At 52.2% G+C, this 19,378-nt stretch overlaps 9 protein-coding genes across 9 annotated transcripts; 5 read left to right on the top strand and 4 right to left on the bottom strand.

Moving 5' to 3' along the window:
• Positions 1–641: 641 nt before the first annotated feature.
• On the top strand, positions 642–1,871 carry N7474_003319 (uncharacterized protein; the record flags this gene model as incomplete). Its single annotated transcript, XM_057194734.1, has 1 exon — positions 642–1,871. The coding sequence occupies one exon, from the start codon at positions 642–644 to the stop codon at positions 1,869–1,871; it is 1,230 nt and encodes a 409-aa protein (XP_057056089.1).
• A 1,153-nt stretch (positions 1,872–3,024) lies between these two features.
• On the top strand, positions 3,025–4,989 carry N7474_003320 (phthalate transporter; the record flags this gene model as incomplete). Its single annotated transcript, XM_057194735.1, has 8 exons — positions 3,025–3,218; positions 3,274–3,313; positions 3,370–3,498; positions 3,549–3,666; positions 3,728–4,091; positions 4,142–4,603; positions 4,665–4,741; positions 4,823–4,989. The coding sequence occupies 8 exons, from the start codon at positions 3,025–3,027 to the stop codon at positions 4,987–4,989; spliced, it is 1,551 nt and encodes a 516-aa protein (XP_057056090.1).
• A 229-nt stretch (positions 4,990–5,218) lies between these two features.
• Positions 5,219–6,856, bottom strand: N7474_003321 (cytochrome P450; the record flags this gene model as incomplete). Its single annotated transcript, XM_057194736.1, has 2 exons — positions 5,219–6,397; positions 6,452–6,856. 2 exons carry the CDS (start codon positions 6,854–6,856, stop codon positions 5,219–5,221), a joined length of 1,584 nt encoding a protein of 527 aa, XP_057056091.1.
• An 845-nt stretch (positions 6,857–7,701) lies between these two features.
• On the bottom strand, positions 7,702–9,503 carry N7474_003322 (fungal specific transcription factor domain-containing protein; the record flags this gene model as incomplete). Its single annotated transcript, XM_057194737.1, has 4 exons — positions 7,702–8,418; positions 8,502–8,705; positions 8,755–9,430; positions 9,475–9,503. 4 exons carry the CDS (start codon positions 9,501–9,503, stop codon positions 7,702–7,704), a joined length of 1,626 nt encoding a protein of 541 aa, XP_057056092.1.
• Positions 9,504–11,015: 1,512 nt separating this feature from the next.
• On the top strand, positions 11,016–14,108 carry N7474_003323 (uncharacterized protein; the record flags this gene model as incomplete). Its single annotated transcript, XM_057194738.1, has 7 exons — positions 11,016–11,837; positions 11,943–12,161; positions 12,212–12,322; positions 12,380–12,397; positions 12,446–12,561; positions 12,610–13,115; positions 13,222–14,108. 7 exons carry the CDS (start codon positions 11,016–11,018, stop codon positions 14,106–14,108), a joined length of 2,679 nt encoding a protein of 892 aa, XP_057056093.1.
• Positions 14,109–14,743: 635 nt separating this feature from the next.
• N7474_003324 (histone H3 family protein) lies at positions 14,744–15,325 on the bottom strand (the record flags this gene model as incomplete). The annotated part of the gene is made up of 2 exons (XM_057194739.1): positions 14,744–15,090; positions 15,172–15,325. The coding sequence occupies 2 exons, from the start codon at positions 15,323–15,325 to the stop codon at positions 14,744–14,746; spliced, it is 501 nt and encodes a 166-aa protein (XP_057056094.1).
• Positions 15,326–15,763: 438 nt separating this feature from the next.
• derA (putative ER-associated proteolytic system protein Der1) lies at positions 15,764–16,498 on the top strand (the record flags this gene model as incomplete). The annotated part of the gene is made up of 1 exon (XM_057194740.1): positions 15,764–16,498. The coding sequence occupies one exon, from the start codon at positions 15,764–15,766 to the stop codon at positions 16,496–16,498; it is 735 nt and encodes a 244-aa protein (XP_057056095.1).
• Positions 16,499–16,848: 350 nt separating this feature from the next.
• Positions 16,849–17,142, bottom strand: N7474_003326 (uncharacterized protein; the record flags this gene model as incomplete). The annotated part of the gene is made up of 1 exon (XM_057194741.1): positions 16,849–17,142. The coding sequence occupies one exon, from the start codon at positions 17,140–17,142 to the stop codon at positions 16,849–16,851; it is 294 nt and encodes a 97-aa protein (XP_057056096.1).
• A 910-nt stretch (positions 17,143–18,052) lies between these two features.
• On the top strand, positions 18,053–19,240 carry N7474_003327 (glycosyltransferase family 32 protein; the record flags this gene model as incomplete). The annotated part of the gene is made up of 3 exons (XM_057194742.1): positions 18,053–18,331; positions 18,384–18,539; positions 18,596–19,240. 3 exons carry the CDS (start codon positions 18,053–18,055, stop codon positions 19,238–19,240), a joined length of 1,080 nt encoding a protein of 359 aa, XP_057056097.1.
• Between the last annotated feature and the right edge of the window lie 138 nt (positions 19,241–19,378).

Raw genomic sequence — 19,378 nt, forward strand, 5'->3', positions numbered from 1 at the left:
CCGTGCTGTTCGCCCATGTGCCTTGGTCACTCTCTCGTGTCAGTTGACACGTCAGGACGGCACGAAACAATCCGTCCAGGGCCCTGAAAACACTCGGATGAAGAGATGTTGACGTCCGCAGCCATGTTGTTGCCCAAAAATGAGGTGACCACGCATTGTGCTCGATGCGGCAATCAACATACCGCATGCGGAAGTCCATCACAGCATCCGGCGTGGGCCACAACATGACGAGCAGACCCCGGGTTTCTGACAATAATGCTATTCTAAGGAACAGAGGACTACCCTGAAGAATGTCCGGGCCTGCTGCATTGGGAACATCTGTCAAAGAACGGCATTGACAGCCCGGATCCTCGCCAATATGTAATGCTGATACCATGCGCAACTCCCACGTTCGGTGACAATGTCCCATGAACCGTTTTCGTGCACTGCTGGATTGATTTCTTGCACTACTTGAAGGTCAACAGATCCGCCTTTGACTTTTTTTTCCTTTTGCCTCTTTGGTCACGCGGGTACACTTTTTACCTTATTCTGTTACAGTATGATCTGTCCGAACGAACAATCAAGCCCACGCCCACCATTTTAAGAAAATTCTACTCATGGGATTTGATCATAAAAGAACTTCCGTGGGACTGTCCCGGACAATGAGCACCGGCTCTCTTCCATTGTCCATGTCCTTAAAAGGAGCAAACCTGCCGGATCGCCTGCGCCGTGCCACAGAGAAACTCAAGATTCTGACCAGAATGCGAGCCTGGCCACCACATCGTTCGAGGAAGAGACAACGCGAGGATGGCCCCAGCCGCTGTCATCTCTTGGAATTACCTACGGAGCTGCTCTTGGAAATCATCTCGCATCTCACACTGCTGCCAGAAGCAGCGCTGGCGCTCACTTGCAAGCGCATGTTTGCGATATCTGGAGAGATCCTCGCCTCCAAGTCGCTCCGGTTCAGTCGCGACTTTGCGCCCCTGTTCCACCACTACCGCAACGGACACAACTACGTCACGCCAAGGTGGCAGTTCCTCACCTTGCTAGAGAACAGCAGATGGCGTCTATGCTCCAAGTGCCTGAAACTCCACCCTCGAGCCGCATTTTTACCCCGAGAGTTGCGTCGCAAACCAGACAATCGAACCTGCAATGTCGGAGAGTTGGCAGGAATTGTCGACCTGTGTCCGTGCAAGAAGTTGACATTCCGCGATAAGATGGACCTAGTGGACCATCTGCGCGTGCGGCAGGTCACTCTCGCAGCCCTCAATTCCCAGTTCGGCAATTCAGTCACAGACCGATATTGCTGGCACTCATGCACCGAGCAGTACGGTCCAACAGAACTTAAAGTTGCACTGTTTCCCGAAATCAATGAGGAGAACCAACTGGTCATTCGAACAGAGTACCATCTCACGACAGAACCGGGCCAGGTCGGCAAGGAGGAATGCATGACGCCGCGTTTCGGGTGTGCTCACCGATCTGTGGACCTGTGGCTCTCCAGTGTGTATCAAACCACCGTCTGCCGGTTATACGATTCATTCTGCGCCTCCTGCAAACGCATCTCTGTCTGCAGCGCCTGCAACACGACGCTGAAGTGTCCTCGCAAGCAACCGCTCAACACGGACAAGTCCGGCAAGCGGGCGACCTATTCTTTCTGGACGCAGAGATCTCTTGGAAGCATTTCATCTGTTCCGGACCAGGACTGGGCTGTTCAAAGAATCCACCCTGCTGAACCATCCATAAGCGTGGATAACTGCAATGAACTTTGCCCGTGGACTGTCCGAGAGCATCCACCGCTTACTTTTGCGCCCAGTCTGGATCAGGAGATCATTGATCCAGCGGTGAATGATCAGACTATGTCCCAGCTATATTCGTCGATCCGCATGATATAAAGGAGCTTCGTGGTGTTTACTTGGTGTTAAATCGGGAGCATCGGAGTTTATCTACCCATCATGTGCATTGCAGATTCGTTCATCTCGTGAGTGTATAGATACTACGTTGTACAAAGCATTATCTTGTCGTCCTTTTATAGAGAGTCGTCAGTGAATAAGGAGTCCATCTTTTTCTTCTACAGTATACCCGGTTCGCAATCCAAGACGAACCAATAAAAAGGATATCATATCTCATTAGATACTCGTTCTCGGCCATTTTGTTTCTTTTTCTTATGAGGTTACCTAAGTACTACAGTATCTCAATTACTACCTCCCTACCTTCCCCTATTCCTAACGAATAACTATTTCAAATGCTCCGAGGGTTTATTCCATAAACCTAAACGGCATCCGGTACCCGACCGCCGGTAGAGGTTTGCGTAGATGGTGGGGCGCAACTTAAAACTAGTAGTAACTACCAATTAGCGCCCTTAAGCTTCTGACGCTAAGAGCCGTATCGAGACTTAAGAATTACTACATGTACATTTCGCTTTAATCTGAGGCTGCCATGTTCGGCGTCATTTGACGTTGAGAATGGTGTCGTCGGCCCATGGGACTCTTGCCACGGCCCCAGCAGCGAGTCGCCGACGCACCCACTAATAATAATACCAGTGCGACATTCGACAACCGCCATGTTCGAAATACTAAAGCTTCGGCCTTGATAGAGATTTCCTTCGCGAGTTCGAAAAGGTCATGATCAGCTGTAATTCGGCTGTGCCGCCAGATTTTCACATTTACAGTGTCGAGGAAATTGTTGCCGAGGGATGCGACATCGTTGGTGTTCCAGATGATATGGCCAGACTGGGAGGCCAGAAAGCCACGAACGGCGTCTTCAAAATCGCTCGGGACATAGTAAGCGAAAGTATGAGCCTAAAAGGGGCGCGAGGATTATAGAAAGTGGGTTTTGTGTCTGATCGCGAATGAATGATGTGCTTTATACGTAACAATCATACAGAGCCAGGAGGTCATCTCGGCGCCATCTCGGTTCATGAACCGAATGTACCGAAGTGGTTCGGCACCCCCGCGCTTTACCCCAGATTATAATTGTACAGATCTGCGCCGGGGTATTTGAAAAAATACTCTTCCCTCGTCCTCAATTGCTCCACAGTTTTTCAGAATGGATCCCAAGGAAAGCTCCGAGCACGTCGAGATGATGGACAGTCCAGTTTCGAACGATGACTTCGGCTTCACGTTGCGCCAGCAGCGGCACATTTTTCACAAGATTGACCGAAGACTTATTACTGGTCTTGGTTTGTTGCTTGGTGTTAGTCTTATGGACCGCACCAATTTGGGCAATGCATCGATTGCAGGGTACGTGGCCGAACCCATCGAAGTATACTATTTGCGTTGACCTAACCCCGTGTAGGATGCAGGAAGACCTTGGATTAACTGTTGGGTCAAGATATGTTCGTATCTCTTGGTTTTTTTTTTTTTTTGGGTAGCTCTCTTGCTAACGTCACAGTCTCTCATTGTGTTGATTTTCTTCGTTCCCTATGTCCTCTTCCAACTGCCGAGCTCTATCATCGTCCGGAAGGTGGGCCCTCGTCAATTCCTCGCAGGTATCACCTTCCTGTGGGGGGTTGTGATGATGGTAAAGCCCTTATCCTCTCTAATGGACCGAGTCAACACTGATAGCGGCAGTGTTTTGGTTTCGTTCACGACTGGAAGGTGATGATGGGCCTTCGCGTCGTTCTCGGTACTTTTGAAGCTGGGCTCTTCCCAGGGGCGGTCTACCTCCTCTCTCTATGGTACCCTCGCTGTACGTTCATCGACGCGTGCTGCTTCTTACTTCCTGACCTCTAACTAACTGATAAATCTAGATGATGTACACAAACGCTACTCTTCCTTTTATCTGATAAGTACCATCGGAGCTTCTCTCTCGGGCGTCCTCGCATATGGGTTCATGCAAATGGCCGGTCTTGGAGGCCTTAGTGCCTGGCAATGGATATTCGTGATGGAGGGCCTTCTCACCTGTGTTTTAGCAGTGATCGGTTACTTCCTCATTATAAGCTTCCCCCAGGATGCCCACAAGGCGCATCATTTCCTATCGCGACAGGAGCTTGACTTTGTCCTGCACCAACTTGAAAGGGACCGACGTGACGTGAAAGAGGAAGCATTCAGCTGGTCAGCATTTTTGAAACCTGCTCTCGAGCTGAAAGTCTGGGGCTTTGCAATGATTTTTCTGTATTCCTGTCTATTCTCCCTTTCCCTTCAATTGGCTAACCCTTTTCTAGCTGTGCCACTGTGGTCGCTTATTCTCTCGCCTTTTTCTTACCTATAATTCTATTCAGCAGAATGGGATTCAGCGTCGGTGTTTCGCAAGCCCTTTGCACACCACCATACGTCTGGGCCGGTATTGTTATGTACGCCGAGGGCTGGCTAGGTGATAAGTGGCATTGCCGGAGCCCCTTCATTATTTTGAACGCACTACAGGCAATTGTCGGCTTATGCCTCCTTGAATGGACAAGCTCCCCAGGAGTGCAATACTTTGGCGTTTTCCTTGTGTGTGCCGGCTGTAACGCGAATGTCCCCGCTGTGTTATCATGGCAGGCGAACAACATTCGTGGCCAATGGAAGCGGGCTTTCTGCAGTGCCAGTATGATTTCTTTTGGCGGTACTGGTGGTATTGTTGGGGCCCTTGTATTTCGGGCTCAAGATGTGCCAGAGTATTTTCCAGGAGTGGTAGCTTCAATTGTGTAAGTCTGGCTGTACATCTTGGTTATTGATTCTCTTGGGCTAACGAATTCATTTTGCTAGGTGCAATGTCATTATCTTAATCATCGCCGGAATGCTCACGCTATATATGTACAAGGCGAACCAAAAGGCCAAGCGGGGTATGTTGGAAATCGAAGGATTGGCGGGATTTTACTATACTCTGTGAAGTAAAGCCTGCTACCATACAGTAACGATGATAGGAATTAAGTCGTGCTCCGGTATAAATTTTAGTGATAATACTGAGCTACTATTTGAAACATATGAGAAGCATCTTTCCCAAGAAGACTCCCAGGATAAGGCACCGAGTATCTACGGCCGGTCACCTGAGTCGTCGCCCAAATGCTCTCTACCGTCGTCTGGCACCTGACCTGACAAGGTAGAATGCTATTTCACAATGTAGAGTACGTAGGCTACTGCCCAGGGATTATTCAAGGTTTCATTTCATCCTACCATGATAGGATAGTTAACGAATTAGCGTACAACGATTTCATTCCCGTAGATACATGCGAATAGTGTATTTCAGGAGCGGAAATCTCAACTCCAAAGACAACGTCATTAGAACAAACCAGAAAACAAGGCTAGTCTTCATTCCCATTTTAGTTCCCTACAGAAGCATCCGTTGCCTCGTGCAGGCGGACCGTCACTACATCGGCCGGGGAGCTTGTCAGGGTCAACCCAGCGCGGATCTGCCGGTCCGGATTGACGTCCTCGATCTGATCGAAGCGCTGCAACAGACGCACAAGGACATAGCCCGCCTCCGTAAGCGCGAACTGCTGACCAATACAGATGCGCGGACCGCCGTTGAAGGGAATGTAATCCCAGCCAGGCTTGCGGTTGGCCCATCGCTCAGGCTTGAACTCGTCGGCATCAGGCCCCCAGATGTCCTTGCGGCGTTGCATGACGTGCGTACTATACATAACATGTTGACCCTTCCGGATGAAGACGGGGGAAAGACCGTCTGGGCCACCCCCGCGTGGGAGGGAGGTATCGCGAGTGGCAGAGCGCCGGTTGAAAGGGACCACTGGGTAGATACGCAGGGTTTCGTTAATGCAATATTGTAGGTACTGGCAGGACTTGAGAGCGGCGAAGGTGATGTTCTGGGGCGTAGAGTACGTGCCAAACTCAGAGATGATGGTTTCCCGGAGTTTGCGGAAGACGTCTGGGTGGCGCGCTAGCATTAGGACGGTCCAGCTAAGTAGGGAAGCGGTAGTGTCGCGGCCAGCCAGGAGGATATTCAGGAGTTGCGAGCGAAGCTCGATCGGGTCATGTGTCATAGACACTAGTGCATCTAGGAAGACGTAGCTCGCGGGCTTCTCCTCGTCCACAGGTGCCTTCTTGCCGGCTTTCACGGCAGCCAGCGCATTGTTAACAAATTTGTCCACAAACTCGTGCACCTGCTTATCCGAATGGCGGGTTTTCTTGCTATTAACAATCCAGGAGAGTTTCTCAAACCGGGTCCGCTGCGCCGCAACCCACTGAGAATAGTCAAAGAATGAAGCGAACTTATCTTCGGGCCGGTTGAGGCCGCGCAATGCACCCATCTGGCTCTCTATACTTTCGCCAAATAGAAACTCAGTAGCGGAGTCAATGGTTAGTCGGAAGAATACCGTCTGAATATCGGTGCTAGCGGTCCACCCATTCGCCGCCACGGGGAGTGCCTCCATCGCCTTCTGAACATGGTCTTCCTCTAGGTCAAGCTGGCTGATCTGCTCGCGAGTAAATTGAGGGCGCAGCAACGAGCGAGACCGCGACCACTCCTCTCCGTCGGCTGTGAACTGTTTGCATTGTCAACTACATATCACTTCAGCTTTAGGATAGCAAAAACCCACGATTCCTGTGCCCAGCAGCGGGTGTAGGCTAATGTGCCGAGCTGCCCCAAGCTCGAAATCCTTGAACTGAGTCGCCAGTAGCGCCTGAATGTTCTTCGGATCGATAGTGAAGATATTGTTGCGGCCGAGATTGCGTAAAATGAAGGTCGTGACGTAGCGATTTTCCTTTTCGCTAATGGCCGTCACACGGTTCATAGCCAGCTCCGGGAGGGTGTTCTCGCGGTCGGCGGCGAGCGACTCCTTGAGGTTGCCGATTCCCAGCGGGTCCTTACATGGGTACAGCGGCACAGCAGCACAGCCCAAGCTCTTGGCCTTGCGCGATTGCTGCCACGAGACAAACAGTAAACGGATGATATGCAGCACGAGCGCTGCGGCAGCAAAGCCCAGGACGAAAGAGGGAGTCATGGCGGACAGTGCAGCTCAGGGGGGAGTACGTCGCAAGCAAGTGCAAGAACATGAACGTTGCTTTTATCTCTTACATGAACCGAGCTAGTCTCGGCAAAAACCTCGGCTGTGCCGAAGTGGGAAAGTTCAGGCCTGCTAGCCGCTGCCAGGGACGTTCATGTGCAAGCATTGCAGGGGCCAATAGAAAGGTGGATATCAGAGACGATTGTCGGGCTTCGGAGCAAGCGCGTCTAGGCAGGTCCGCCGTGGCTCCACCTCAGCTGCCACAGAATGCGTATCCACGAACAGGCTTTATAAGTTGGGCGAACCTGCCAAGTCTCACCTGTATAGTCAAGTGAGGACTCTGACTGGGCTAGTGGCGGCAGAAAGGCGTAGCAGATGTGAGGAAGAATTGTTGCATAATAGTGGAATAGTTTAGGGCTGGTGCGGCATGGCTGGTGGGCCGAGCATCAGGGTCGATTAGAGATCATGCAATTGACCATGGCATTCTTGGGCATTGGAATCGTTCTGGTTTAGAGTTCTGTTTGCCTAGGCATGATTAGTCTTCGCCTTCTTCTCGACACGCGCCGCTGCAATCTCTTCTGTCGCTCACTCTCGCCCGGTGTGGAAATTTATACTCGACTAAGGCATACGAATTAAAGTAGTTTAATTTGGAGAGTCGGATGTGTATGACGAATATACCCTCTCTGGATCCTTTGTTCCACGTGGAAGAGTGGCCAAGCGCACTTTCAGTATAGATTTGTCAGCACTCATGTGTGTGTGTGTTAAGGAAGGCTAGGGCCATTGTAATTAATGCTTCATCAGGTAGAGCTATGCTGAAACAACAGTTGAACGGTGTATCTAAATTAAAATGCCAGCTGATACTGGTTGAAAATCCAGTCCAAGTCATCATCTCCCAGGTCCCAGGACTTTTCGGGCACTAGTTGGTCGTCGAATTCCTCACTTTCTTCTTCAACCAACACCAAACGAGGGCTAAGCGTACTTGGGAATGGAAACAATCCCTTCAAAACCTCGGAGCCCGGCACACGTATTGTCCATGATCCATTCATACACTCTGTGTCCTGGGATCCATTTGCATCCTGGCCGTGACGAAGAACCTCGTTGGAGTCAATGGCGCATAGTCGCGCTAGGATATCCAGGAGCGTCCCAGTTGCAGGCCACTTTATGCGCATGTATTCCAGCACCTTCGTAAATATACGTAATTCTTCGGTACAAAGCTGGTCTTTTCCGCGGCTGACCGCGTTCTGGTGAATTTGTGGCGCACACCCTGCCATAAGGAACCAGTTATTCATTGGCATTAGATAGTTTATCTCGTCGCGAAAATGCATTTCTTCATATAGTCGAGCAATGCAGGATGATGCCACCAAGGATGCGGCTGTTGCTGTGGAACGTGGGATCGAGATACCAAGGAGGCGGCAGAACACGATCACACAGACAAAGTAGTTGATATGGATCTCATGAACATCTCGCCTAAAAGGGGAGCGATCGAATTCGTTATATAATTGAAGATGATCTGGAAGGCTGTGGAGCCAATTTTGTAATGATTGCAGGATAGATGTTGCCTAAGAGTATCAAAGGTCAGCAAGCAATTTTAGTTGCTCTACTTCATCTCTCCTTTTCGTTAAGCTGATAGCCTGTGACGCACCTCTGAGTATGCAAAATCGTTCTTCCGGCTATGACTGTCGAGTATCTTGCCGAGAATAACATTGAGTTTCACGTATTCGACAAATAGCTCGGCCTGGCTGTTTTGGCAATCAAAATCGGTCAGTCTCAGGGGCCGTAAATCAAATTCCAACGACCCGACGGTGGATGGGCGTCCAAAACAAGCTGTCTGAAGTTTATCTTCAACCTTGATAGGACTTAGCAACTTGATAGGAACACTTTTTGAACGAACTTACAAATAGGAACCACATAATCCGGCGCGCATTCCCTGAATTTTGGAGATTTGCATAGGTCGGCTCACGGTGGAGGCCCATCTGCTGAGCAAGGCGCACTGCCATTCCCATCCAGTGCCACGAGCAATCAAGACTCACCACCGTGGGTGGTGTATAATTTCTGAATAGTAAGAAGCAAAGACACTTGAGTACGGTGTGGTGGTCCTTTTCATGGTTCACATATAACAGCGCCTTGACTTTGCAGTAATATCTCTCGCTTTCTTCAAGAGTAGACTCAATACCGGGATGCCGGAGAAGAGTACCAATTAAACAGAGGCTCTGCAAGAGCAAAACTGACGATTTGCCAGCTAACAGATCCTTTCGGTCAACGATGGGAGCACGATGATAGAGGTTTTTGAAATATATATCGACGAGACCGTCAATTTTGCCTTGCGGTGGAAGTGATGTTGCCCCCATAGTTCTGATCAACGCACCGGAGAAACTATCACGGGTAGATCTCAGAGCCACTGGCAACTGCAACGGCTCATGCTGAGATGTCACAGGGGACATAAAGGATATGTCACCCACATAAGCCTGGGGGTTGGTCGATGCTGAGCTAGCGGAAGGCTCGATGTTCGCCTTCTGGAGGGAAGATGGCGTATATATGCCCTCGGTATTGGTTGCTTCGATATTGGGAGGGCTAGTGCTTCGTAGCAGCCGTGGTGGACAGCGAGTCTCATATACCTTGCGACCTCGACGCCTACGCAGTCCATTAACAAGTGAAGAGGCTCAAAGGCTCCCTGTTTATCACCTTACCGGCAACTCTGACCGCGTCGTTTACAATTACTGCAGACACCGCCGGTTTGATCTTCTAGGTCGCATCGCACCTGGTCTGCTTAGTCGCCGATTATGCGAGGGAAAAAATCGCTTAGCCTACCTTGCGAGAATGGCAGTGCAAGCAGACAACCCTTGCACGATCTGCCATGTCCGAAATGAGCTGAAAAGTAGCATGAAGTTGCGTCTAGTGTACAAAATGGATCAAGTTGCTTGTATCAGCTCCGAGCATCACCCGTCCTCCCACCCCGCACCGAGCTTGCCGAGAATACCGAGAACTGCCTACACTGCCGAGGGATCTTCGTAATTCTGCAAGCCGTTGAAAAAGCTGGCCGTGGATACCAACCAATGTTTAATGACCCTGGGTCATAGTGTAACCCACGAGAGACTGAGCCATACAAGTGAGTGGGCCACGCAACCAACTACAACTATTTCAAATCGATTTATTAGACCACTAACGCCATTAATTTCAAATTTATACCTATTAGACCTAGTACGGCAATGTGTTCTTTTACGCTCAACTTTACTGTAGTCGCTGCATTCGGGGTCACGTCTGATTGCTGTGAAGCTAATGCATCTGCTTTCGATGGGGGTGACCAGCGCTGAGAAGGAGAGAAGAAAAGGCAGAGGAGGGCCAGGCTCGGAAGACTGAGAATTGAACTGTCTATAGCGCTGCTAGACGATAAGCCGTCCTGTAAAGTCGCTGATCTAGACAATATCTCCGGCATTTGAGTCTGAAATCTGCACGCTAATGCGGGGAACCTAATGTTGTGTGTAAAATTCTCAGCCGCAAAGGATTTCTGACAGACTGAGAGGAGTAACAAATTCTTCTTCGTGAATATTGAGATAATAGCGCAGCATTCATCCTGAGCTTCGAATTTAGTATCGGAGACCTCCTCGGAATACTTGGGCTTGCAATAAAAGCCGTAGAGAGTGTGTTTGCGCCCTGCTGAGTGCGTTTGCAAATACGGATAGGTCTTTGGATAGAAACTCACAGTTTAACAGGCCTAGAAGCCTCTCTATCGTACTACAAGATGTCGAGATCAAAGTATCAGGCGCCACACTAAATGATCGGCAACAGACACATTTAGAGGAAATTTCTAGCGGCTGCCGACCTGTCCTCTCTGAGTTCGAAAAGACAGGTCCGAAAACATCAAGACCTAGAATACACTGGTCCGATTTTGACCCAAAGGGCGAAAAGAGTTTGGAAACGACTCAGATGGGGACCCGAAGATATACGGGACCTTCGAGATCGCATTAGCAGGCAGTAAAAGGGCAGGCGCGACCCTCTTGAATAGATATAGTTTGTTTCATCTGGCCTTCATGCCTCAGGCATCAACACGGACTCAGACATCAACCTCATTCGGTGACCACCACGCCGCCCAGGGCTTCCAACCATTTCGCGAGCGTCAAGTATTTCTTCCTCGCTCCTTCAAGCGACCGTCTCTGCGATGAGCTTCCCACCACCGCACGGTCAATACCCTTATGTCCCGCCCTCCTATCCTCCTAATGGGCAGCATATCCCGCCCCAGTTGCTGTACAACAATGTCGCGCCGAATCCGCCGTCGCCGTATAACGCCGGCTATGGCAAGCCGGGGATGTATCCCCAGGCGATGATGCCGCAGTACCCTGCCTACCCTCAGCAATATAATCAGCAGCAGTTCAGTCAACAACCACATTTACATCAGTCTCCGTCTCAGCACCTTCAGCAAGCCCCTCCGCAGTCTCCGGCGCAGTCGTCTCCGCAGCCCCAACTCCCTCACCACCGACCATCACCACAGCAGGTACCACACGCTCAACCGCCGTCGCAATCACCCCGACCTCCTCCACCGCAGTCGCCTGTTCGGCATCCACCACCAGGGCCGCGCCCCCGTCCACCTCGGCAAGAAGAGCTCCAACATCAGTTCGTGAACCCGGCTCAGCTGTTCGTCCAGCCGCCTCTGCCGACTGCTCCTCGATCTCGATATACTCAAATCTCGTTGCAATATAATGAGCCACCCATAACCTCCGCTGCGACGGCCACTCCCCAACCACAAACTTTTCCGACCACCTCTCCGGCTCTGTCGCAAACACCCGTACCTCCGATTGCCCGCCCCCCTTCTGCGACCATAAAGTCAAACAACGAAAACAGTCCACAACAGGCAACCGCAAACGCTCTGCAGCCGTCCCCCATTGTTAAGGCTGAGCTGACGCCCAAGCCTTCTCCGAAAGTGGAGTTGAAGAAAGCTCCACCCGTCCCTTCACTATCACCAAAGAACGCTCCGCAGAACGTGGTACCAACGCCTTCCTCACAAAACCAGATGAAGGTTCAGAAACAGCAACAAGAGAAGCAACAATCGTACCCACTACCACAGCCACAGCTACAATCACAACAACAGCAGAACCGACAACCGAGCCAACAGACAGCTGAGAAGCTGACGAAGCCTACAAAACCCCCAGTCGATTACCAGGTTTTGTTGCTGTCTTTGGCCGATGAGTATTTGAATGCTGCCCACAATTCCGGAACGAAAGCGGCGCTGGCGACTCGTGAGGCAGATGTTGAGGAGTATTACAAGCTAGTTGCCACAGGGCTTGGCTGCTTGGAAGCGGTGCTCAAGGTAAGAAGCCTTTTTCTCGGGTTCGGCTTTGGCTAACAAATGTTTCTCAGAATTGGCGACTGCAACCTCGCAAAGAAGCTCTGGTGCGACTTCGCTATGCGCGCACTCTTTTCGAAGAAACGGATAATGATATCGAGGCAGAGACAGCTTTGAGCAAAGGGGTATGTTTGTCCTGTTGTTCCTGGCCGCTGTGATCAATATGCTAACTCGTGGGATAGATCGATCTTTGTGAACGGGTTAGTATTCTGCCAATTCTCCGTTGCCCTTGTACTCACCCTTTGCAGAATCGCATGCTGGACTTGAAGTACAGTATGCAGCACCTTCTTGCACGAATGCTTCATAAGAAGAACGCCAAGACTTCCTTGAAGGCTGTCGATGGCATGATCCAAGATGTAGAGGCGTACGTGGTCTGCCCGTCCTATATGACTGCGATTCTAATAAACCACAGGTATCGCCATGCCGCTTGGGAATATGCATTCCGTTTTCTTCGAGTGACACTTTCGCTGTCGTCTCGGGCACATCAAGACTTTGTGCAAGCACTACAGCACCTTCACAAGATCGCAGCTATGGCCAGTCGGAATGGTGACAAGGCTGTGTCGGCCATGGCGGCTGTCATTGAAGCCCTGGCCCATCTGCAGCAAGGGACGAGCTCGGACTCCATCGAGCAGGCACAGCGAGCGGTGGCAGTGGCACGGAGTCATCAACTGAACGACGAACTTCGTCACGTTCCCCAGCTGACGACCATTGTGCAGATGGTTGATATCTGCTGCAGCCTTTTGGAGTTCGACGTAAACCAGTCCGCGCAGAAGTTGAAAGCCATGCAAACGCTTATGGATGAGGCACTGACCGATACCACCAACTGGAGCTCTGATGGCTCCTTCTCCATTCCAATTAATGGCAAATCAGCTGGACCATCGTCAATTGATACGGGGGACATTTTGCAGGTCCACAATGGTACGCTGCTCTTGAGCTTCAATTGGCTTCCGCAGCATGATCTTTACGCCCTTTGTTACTTCATCAGCTCCATCACCTTGAGCGCCAAGAATTCTTACGATGGTAGGAAGGCAGAGAAGTATCTCGACGAAGGGCTCCGGATGGTTCAAGGGGGGGTTCAAGGTTCCACAGGAGATCTCAGAATCGATTGTTACTGCCAATCGACGTGTGGAGTGGCGGCAGGCCCTTCACTGCAATTTCCTTCTCCAGCAGGTCTTCCTGGCATGTGCTCGGACCGACTGGGATCTCGCCAGTCAAACCCTTAACAACCTCCGACAACTTGCCCAAGAGCTCGGCACCCGTCTTCCCGACAACGTCGAGTGTCTGATGGAATATGCGGCCGGCACCATCGCGCAAGCAACTGGTGACATCAAGGCAGCACTGGCAATATTCCAGTCACCACACTTGTCGCTATCACCTTCCTTCAGCAAAACGGCGCGCAATGATCCCCGGCGAGATGCAGGTATCCTCGCCGCGCTCAACACCGTGCTCATCATCCGAGACCCAACACACCCCTCACATTACCAGCTCCCTAACGTCCTATCCACCCTCGAATCCTTCTGCCAAGGCAGCCCGAACAAATATATCCAAGCCGCTTATTATCTCATCTGCGCAACCGTTCACACCGACTCCACGATCCAAACCAAACAGTTCCTGCAGCACGCCCTGCAGTCCGCCACGGCTATCAGCAACAACCAGATCACCTGCATGACACTCACATTTATGAGCTGGAAATACTTTCGAGGTGTGGTAGGCGAGCAAGCAGAGAAGAGCGCGCGAGCTGGTCGTGCTATGGCTAAGAGAGCCAATGACCGGCTGTGGGCCAGCGTGACGGACGAAATGCTCGCGGAGACCCTTGAGCGTCAGGGTAAAGGCGAGGAAGCTCAGAGTGTTCGGGAGGAAGGCCAGCGGCTGACAATGGGATTGCCGCCTGCATTGAGACGGCCAGCCTGATTGATTACCGCTCAGGTTGATTTTCGTATCATATCTATCACGTTTTGCTTTTCGGGCGCATTGTTTATGATACCATTTCAAGCTTATGCGGAGCGGCGTTAGTTCTTTTCTTATTATTGGCGCTGCATGGGGTACAGTTTGGTGGCGCTGGAAGATATCTTCGATGCCGGCCTCGCGGCTGTTATGAGACCAATACGTTGCTAGCTATAGCTTTAGGTAACTATTCATTATCGTGTAGGGCATCTCTATCACTTCTAGTTAAACATAGGATGCAGCTGGGTATTATCTTCTCGAGTCATCGATTGCTCTGCTTTCACCACCTATAACACGATAACGGGCGACACCAGCCCGAATGTACAACCACCCTTGTCGCCTTTGGTATAATAGTAGTCGTAGGCCATCCTCACTCGGACCGCCAACAAAAAAAGAATCAAAGACCCTTGCAATAACAAAGAACACCAGCCCGAATACATGCCCACAAAACGCCTGACGTGGTAGCTGGAGATAAAACACCCATTGCTCACAACACTGCCCAACAGTAATAGGAGCCGCCACTAAGATCAGGGAAGAGAAACCCCATCAGAAAAAAAGATAACACCACTGCAACAGACAGTCCAGCAGAGAGAAAAAGAAAATCACCCGAGACCGGCCCAAACCCCACGAATCCGCCTCGCAAGCTGAATATCCTTCTGCATAATGGTAACGCGCTTCGCATGGATGGCACACAGATTCGTGTCCTCAAAGAGATGCACCATGAACGCCTCTGCCGCTTCTTGCAGCGCCTGGATCGCATGCGACTGCCACCGCAGCTGGGCGCCGACTTCGGCAGGCAGGAGATCGAGCGCGACTTCACGGACTAGCCGCGCGAAGGGCAATTTGGCGATCAGGAGGTCGTAGGAGCGTTGGTACCGGCGGATTTCTTTGAGGGCCACGGTGCCGGGCTTGTAGCGCCGGCGTCGGCCTTGTGGGGTTGGGTCGCCGGCTTTATTATTGATGTTAGGAAATGGGTTCGGTCAAGAAATGTAAGGAAGGGTAAGAGAGTGTGGGTGGGGTGGGTGCATACGCTGGACATTGGAGGCCCGTTTCCCGGCTGGTTGCTTGCCTGCCTTCACGGCGGACTTGCGCGCTTTTGCGGGTGAGCTTGTTGCGGAGGATGGGCGTCCTGCTCGTGGTTGGTGGCCAGAGGCTGGGACTTTGCGTGCGAGCTTGGGCGGCATCGTGGGATTGAGAGGCTGCGCTGAGCAGGAGGGGAATGGAGGGGTTGTTGTTCTCGACGACGGTCAATGGGGATGGATGACCGTAGGGTGCACGAGAGCTCTCCGTCGGTTGGAGAGAAGCTGTCTCGGCGCGAGGGGAGTGCCTTGCAGCAGCAACAGAGGGGTTGTGTAAATTCACTCTCAGAAATTGACACAAAAAAGGGACTGGTCCTATAATGATAATTGTAGGGGCTGGACATGAATGCAATCTTGCCGCTTTAGTCTCTCCCCCAGCCCCCATCATTATGCGACGCGCCCGTGTCGCGTCGGATCACGTGACGATAAGCGCCCGATATGCATTACTTGGTCTTTCCCGCTTGACGTCTATCATCCTCGACACTCCGTCTACTGACCCAGCTAGAGATCTCAGTCAGCCACTCACACTCTCCTCAAGCAATCATGGCCGCGATCTGGGAGAACAACGGGCAGGTGGGCCAGTTCCCACTGGAGCAATGGTTCTACGAGATGCCTCCCGTGACTCGATGGTGGACTGTCGCCACCGTCGCGACCTCCGTACTAGTGCAGTGCCACGTCGTGACTGCCTATCAGCTCTTCTACAGCTTTCGCTCCGTGTACGCCAAATCCCAGTACTGGCGACTGCTTACCACATTCCTCTATTTCGGCCCCTTAAACCTCGACCTCTTATTCCATGTCTTCTTCTTGCAGCGCTACTCGCGCCTCCTGGAGGAATCCTCCGGCCGCTCCCCCGCGCACTTCGCCTGGCTGCTCTTCTACGCCATGTCCTCACTGTTGCTGATGTCGCCGTTCCTGTCGCTGCCCTTCCTGGGCACGTCGCTCTCCTCGAGCCTGGTGTATATCTGGGCGAGGCGGAACCCGGAGACGCGGCTGAGCTTTCTGGGTCTGCTCGTCTTCACGGCGCCCTACCTGCCCTGGGTGCTGATGGGGTTCAGCCTCATTGTCCATGGCACCGTGCCGAAGGATGAGATCTGTGGTGTCGTCGTGGGCCATGTTTGGTACTTCTTCAACGATGTCTATCCGTCTCTGCATGGTGGACACCGGCCGCTGGATCCGCCGTTGTGGTGGCGCCGTCTGTTTGAGCGGGTGGATGCCGGTACGGATGCGACGAACGTGAACCGTGAGTTTGCGGCCGCGGCTGCTCCAGAGGTGCGATGAGTGATGCCGTCGAATTGAGCGAGACCGGATGTTGAGTTCATATCTGGCAGCTTACTATCCATGGCCGGTCTTGATTCTTGCAATTCTCATTAACCTCTATCGACCGAAGAAAAGCGAATTGGCGCGGATTCTCGATAGTCAAGATGATCAGCAGAGAGAAATTGGGTCATGATTATGCATGGATTGGTTTACGAGCGACTTTTTGATTTTTTTTGTTCTTCATTTTGCATTGAACATAGCCAAGATAATAGATACCCTTGATCATTGTATTGATTGCCACGATATACTCTACCGTTTCACTCTCATTGGACTCCATTGATAACCCCCCGCCCATGTTTAGTCGGGGCCACTCACGTCATGTCCACCCGCTGATCATTGGACTTGCAGTAGAGCACTTGTACATGGTCCATACGGTCGAACAAGCCATTGTGGTTGCCTAACACTGCCTCCTGTTTCCTGTATGCCCATCCTAGGTACGGCCGAACACGCGGCACGACGAGCCATGGGTTGCGCGGAGGCGAGAGGCAGTCCAGTGGCTGTGGGGGCAAACTGGTGGGCCACGGCGCCGAAGGAAGACCTAGGTGCTGACTGCCCGCAAGGCCTCCTGCCCGGCCGATAGAAGTGCGTAAGTAGTCGCCGAACATGCTTATCATGGTAACCGGATGGCGAAATAGATTGACCACCCTCACCTAGCGCAACCCCAAGCTGCCCCGTGCACGCTCCACAACCCCGTGCCGACGGTACTGCCACAATGATGATGGCATTGTGGCAGCCCATGCGAGGCGGCGCCGGGCACGTTCCCTGTGGCCCGTGTATGTGCTTAGCCCCAACCGGGCAGAAAACTAGTAAACTCTTCTTGTGCGCACCCCCACATGGCTGTGTACCTAGGTCTGTACTCTTTCTTGATGACGAGGCCTTCCGATAACCATGGACGGAGTGCGTAACACAACTGGGTCAAAGGCGAAAAATGCCCCTTTCAGACCCGCCGGGCGGGTGTGCAGCCAATGGCCGCCTCCGCTGACTCAGATTAGCCACGCCCTCAGCCTCCTGTATGGCGTGACCATACACCGGGCGATACTTGCGTGAGCCATACGGTCATTTACCGTCGTATTAAACTCGCCCCTGGCTCTCCAGAGTTCAACCATCGCTTTCTCTTTTGGCCTTAGTTCCCTCTCCACCTCCCGCTTGTCGCTCCTTTTGGCCTTCAACGTGGTTCCCCTGGGGATTTCCTCTCTCTCTTGTCTTTCTCTCCTTAATCTGATCACCCCCCGTACTACTACATCCCTTCCCCATCCTCCTGGCCATTGAATCCTACCCTCCTCCCCTGAGTGCCAACCCCAGATTTCTCCTAGAACGTCTGTCTCTCCGTGACAACTCCTCCTTTCTTTCTTGCTTCTTCTCTCACGTGCCCCCGAGCACTCGACCAAACTTGATGACCCCGGAATTGTGTTGAGTATTTGCTATTGGAACTCGTCCACCAATTGGTCGTCCTCGACGGAGATTTCTGGTTGACTCCCAAGCTGGGGTGACCGTTCTTCTCTCGCCGCCGCCACCATGCGACGCGGACTTGTGATCTTTCTCCTGGTCAATCTGCTCATCATCGCGTTCCTGGTCCGCAGCGTCTCGACCCTGCTCTCGCTGCTCCTCGAAGATGCCGCCGCCGACGCCATTCACCACGCCGAGCTGCCCTCGCCTAACTCCAGCCTGATCGAGCAACGCCCGCAGATCATCCCCAAGATTATTCACCAGACCTACAAGAACGAGACGATTCCCGAGGTGTGGGTGGAGGCGCAGCAGACTTGCATTGACTTGCATCCTGACTATGAATACATTGTACGTGGCTGCCTAGAAGTGTGTGGACCTGCAGATTACTGACGCCTCCCAGCTCTGGACGAATGAGAAGTCGCGCGAATTCATCGCGGCCGAGTACCCCTGGTTTCTCGACACGTTTGACGGCTACAAATACCCCATCCAGCGGGCTGATTCGATCCGCTACTTCGTGCTGGCGCACTATGGTGGTACATATATCGATCTGGACGATGTAGGAATTGCCCCCACACATTTTTGAAAATCAAGTTGCTAACATGACGGTGACAGGGCTGCAACCGCCGATTGGACCCCCTGCTCTCCTACCCCGCGTGGGTGCGCCGGACGGTCCCCACGGGCATCTCGAACGATGCCATGGGCTCCGTACCCCAGCACCCGTTCTTCCTCCGTGTGATCGAACTGTTGCAACAATATGACCGCAGCTGGCTGCTGCCATATATCACGGTCATGTATTCCACTGGTCCGCTGTTTTTGTCGGTTATCTGGAAGGAGTACATGCAGGACCGACCCAGCGAGGCCGGCCGCGTGCGCATCCTCATGCAGGACGAGTACAACCGGTTCTCCTGGAGCTTCTTCACCCACCACCGGGGCAACAGCTGGCACGGCAAGGACGCGCGCCTGATCTTCTGGATGGGCCAACACTGGATTCTCCTGACTTTCCTCGGCTTCATCCTGGCCGGTGTGGTCGGCTTCTGCCTCTGGTGGACCTATGGTCGAGTCATGCTCCTGGGAGCCAAGTACCGCTACAGCTACACCAAGGTGCCCTCCTTCATGGGGCCGTCCCGCCTCTCGTCCTCGCCCACACGGCGCTCGCGCATGCTCCCCACGCTGCTCCGACGCGTCAGCTTCAAGGAAGACGAAGAAGCTCGTGGGGTCACCGAGACCTCGTACGAGCTCGGTCGTCGCGATGATTGATTTGATCATTTCCGTGTATTTTGTGTGTATCGATACGGCCTTGGACACGATCTGTGCATCTCAGCATTTATATGTACACTTTATTTACTTTCTGTTTGGGAGCGCTATGCATGGTGATTCAGTCTCGTTGGCGGGACC

The sequence above is a fragment of the Penicillium riverlandense genome (genome assembly GCF_028828495.1).
Source record: "Penicillium riverlandense strain IBT 135883 chromosome Unknown utg000002l_segment0_segment0, whole genome shotgun sequence".
Taxonomy (NCBI): Eukaryota; Fungi; Ascomycota; class Eurotiomycetes; order Eurotiales; family Aspergillaceae; genus Penicillium; species Penicillium riverlandense.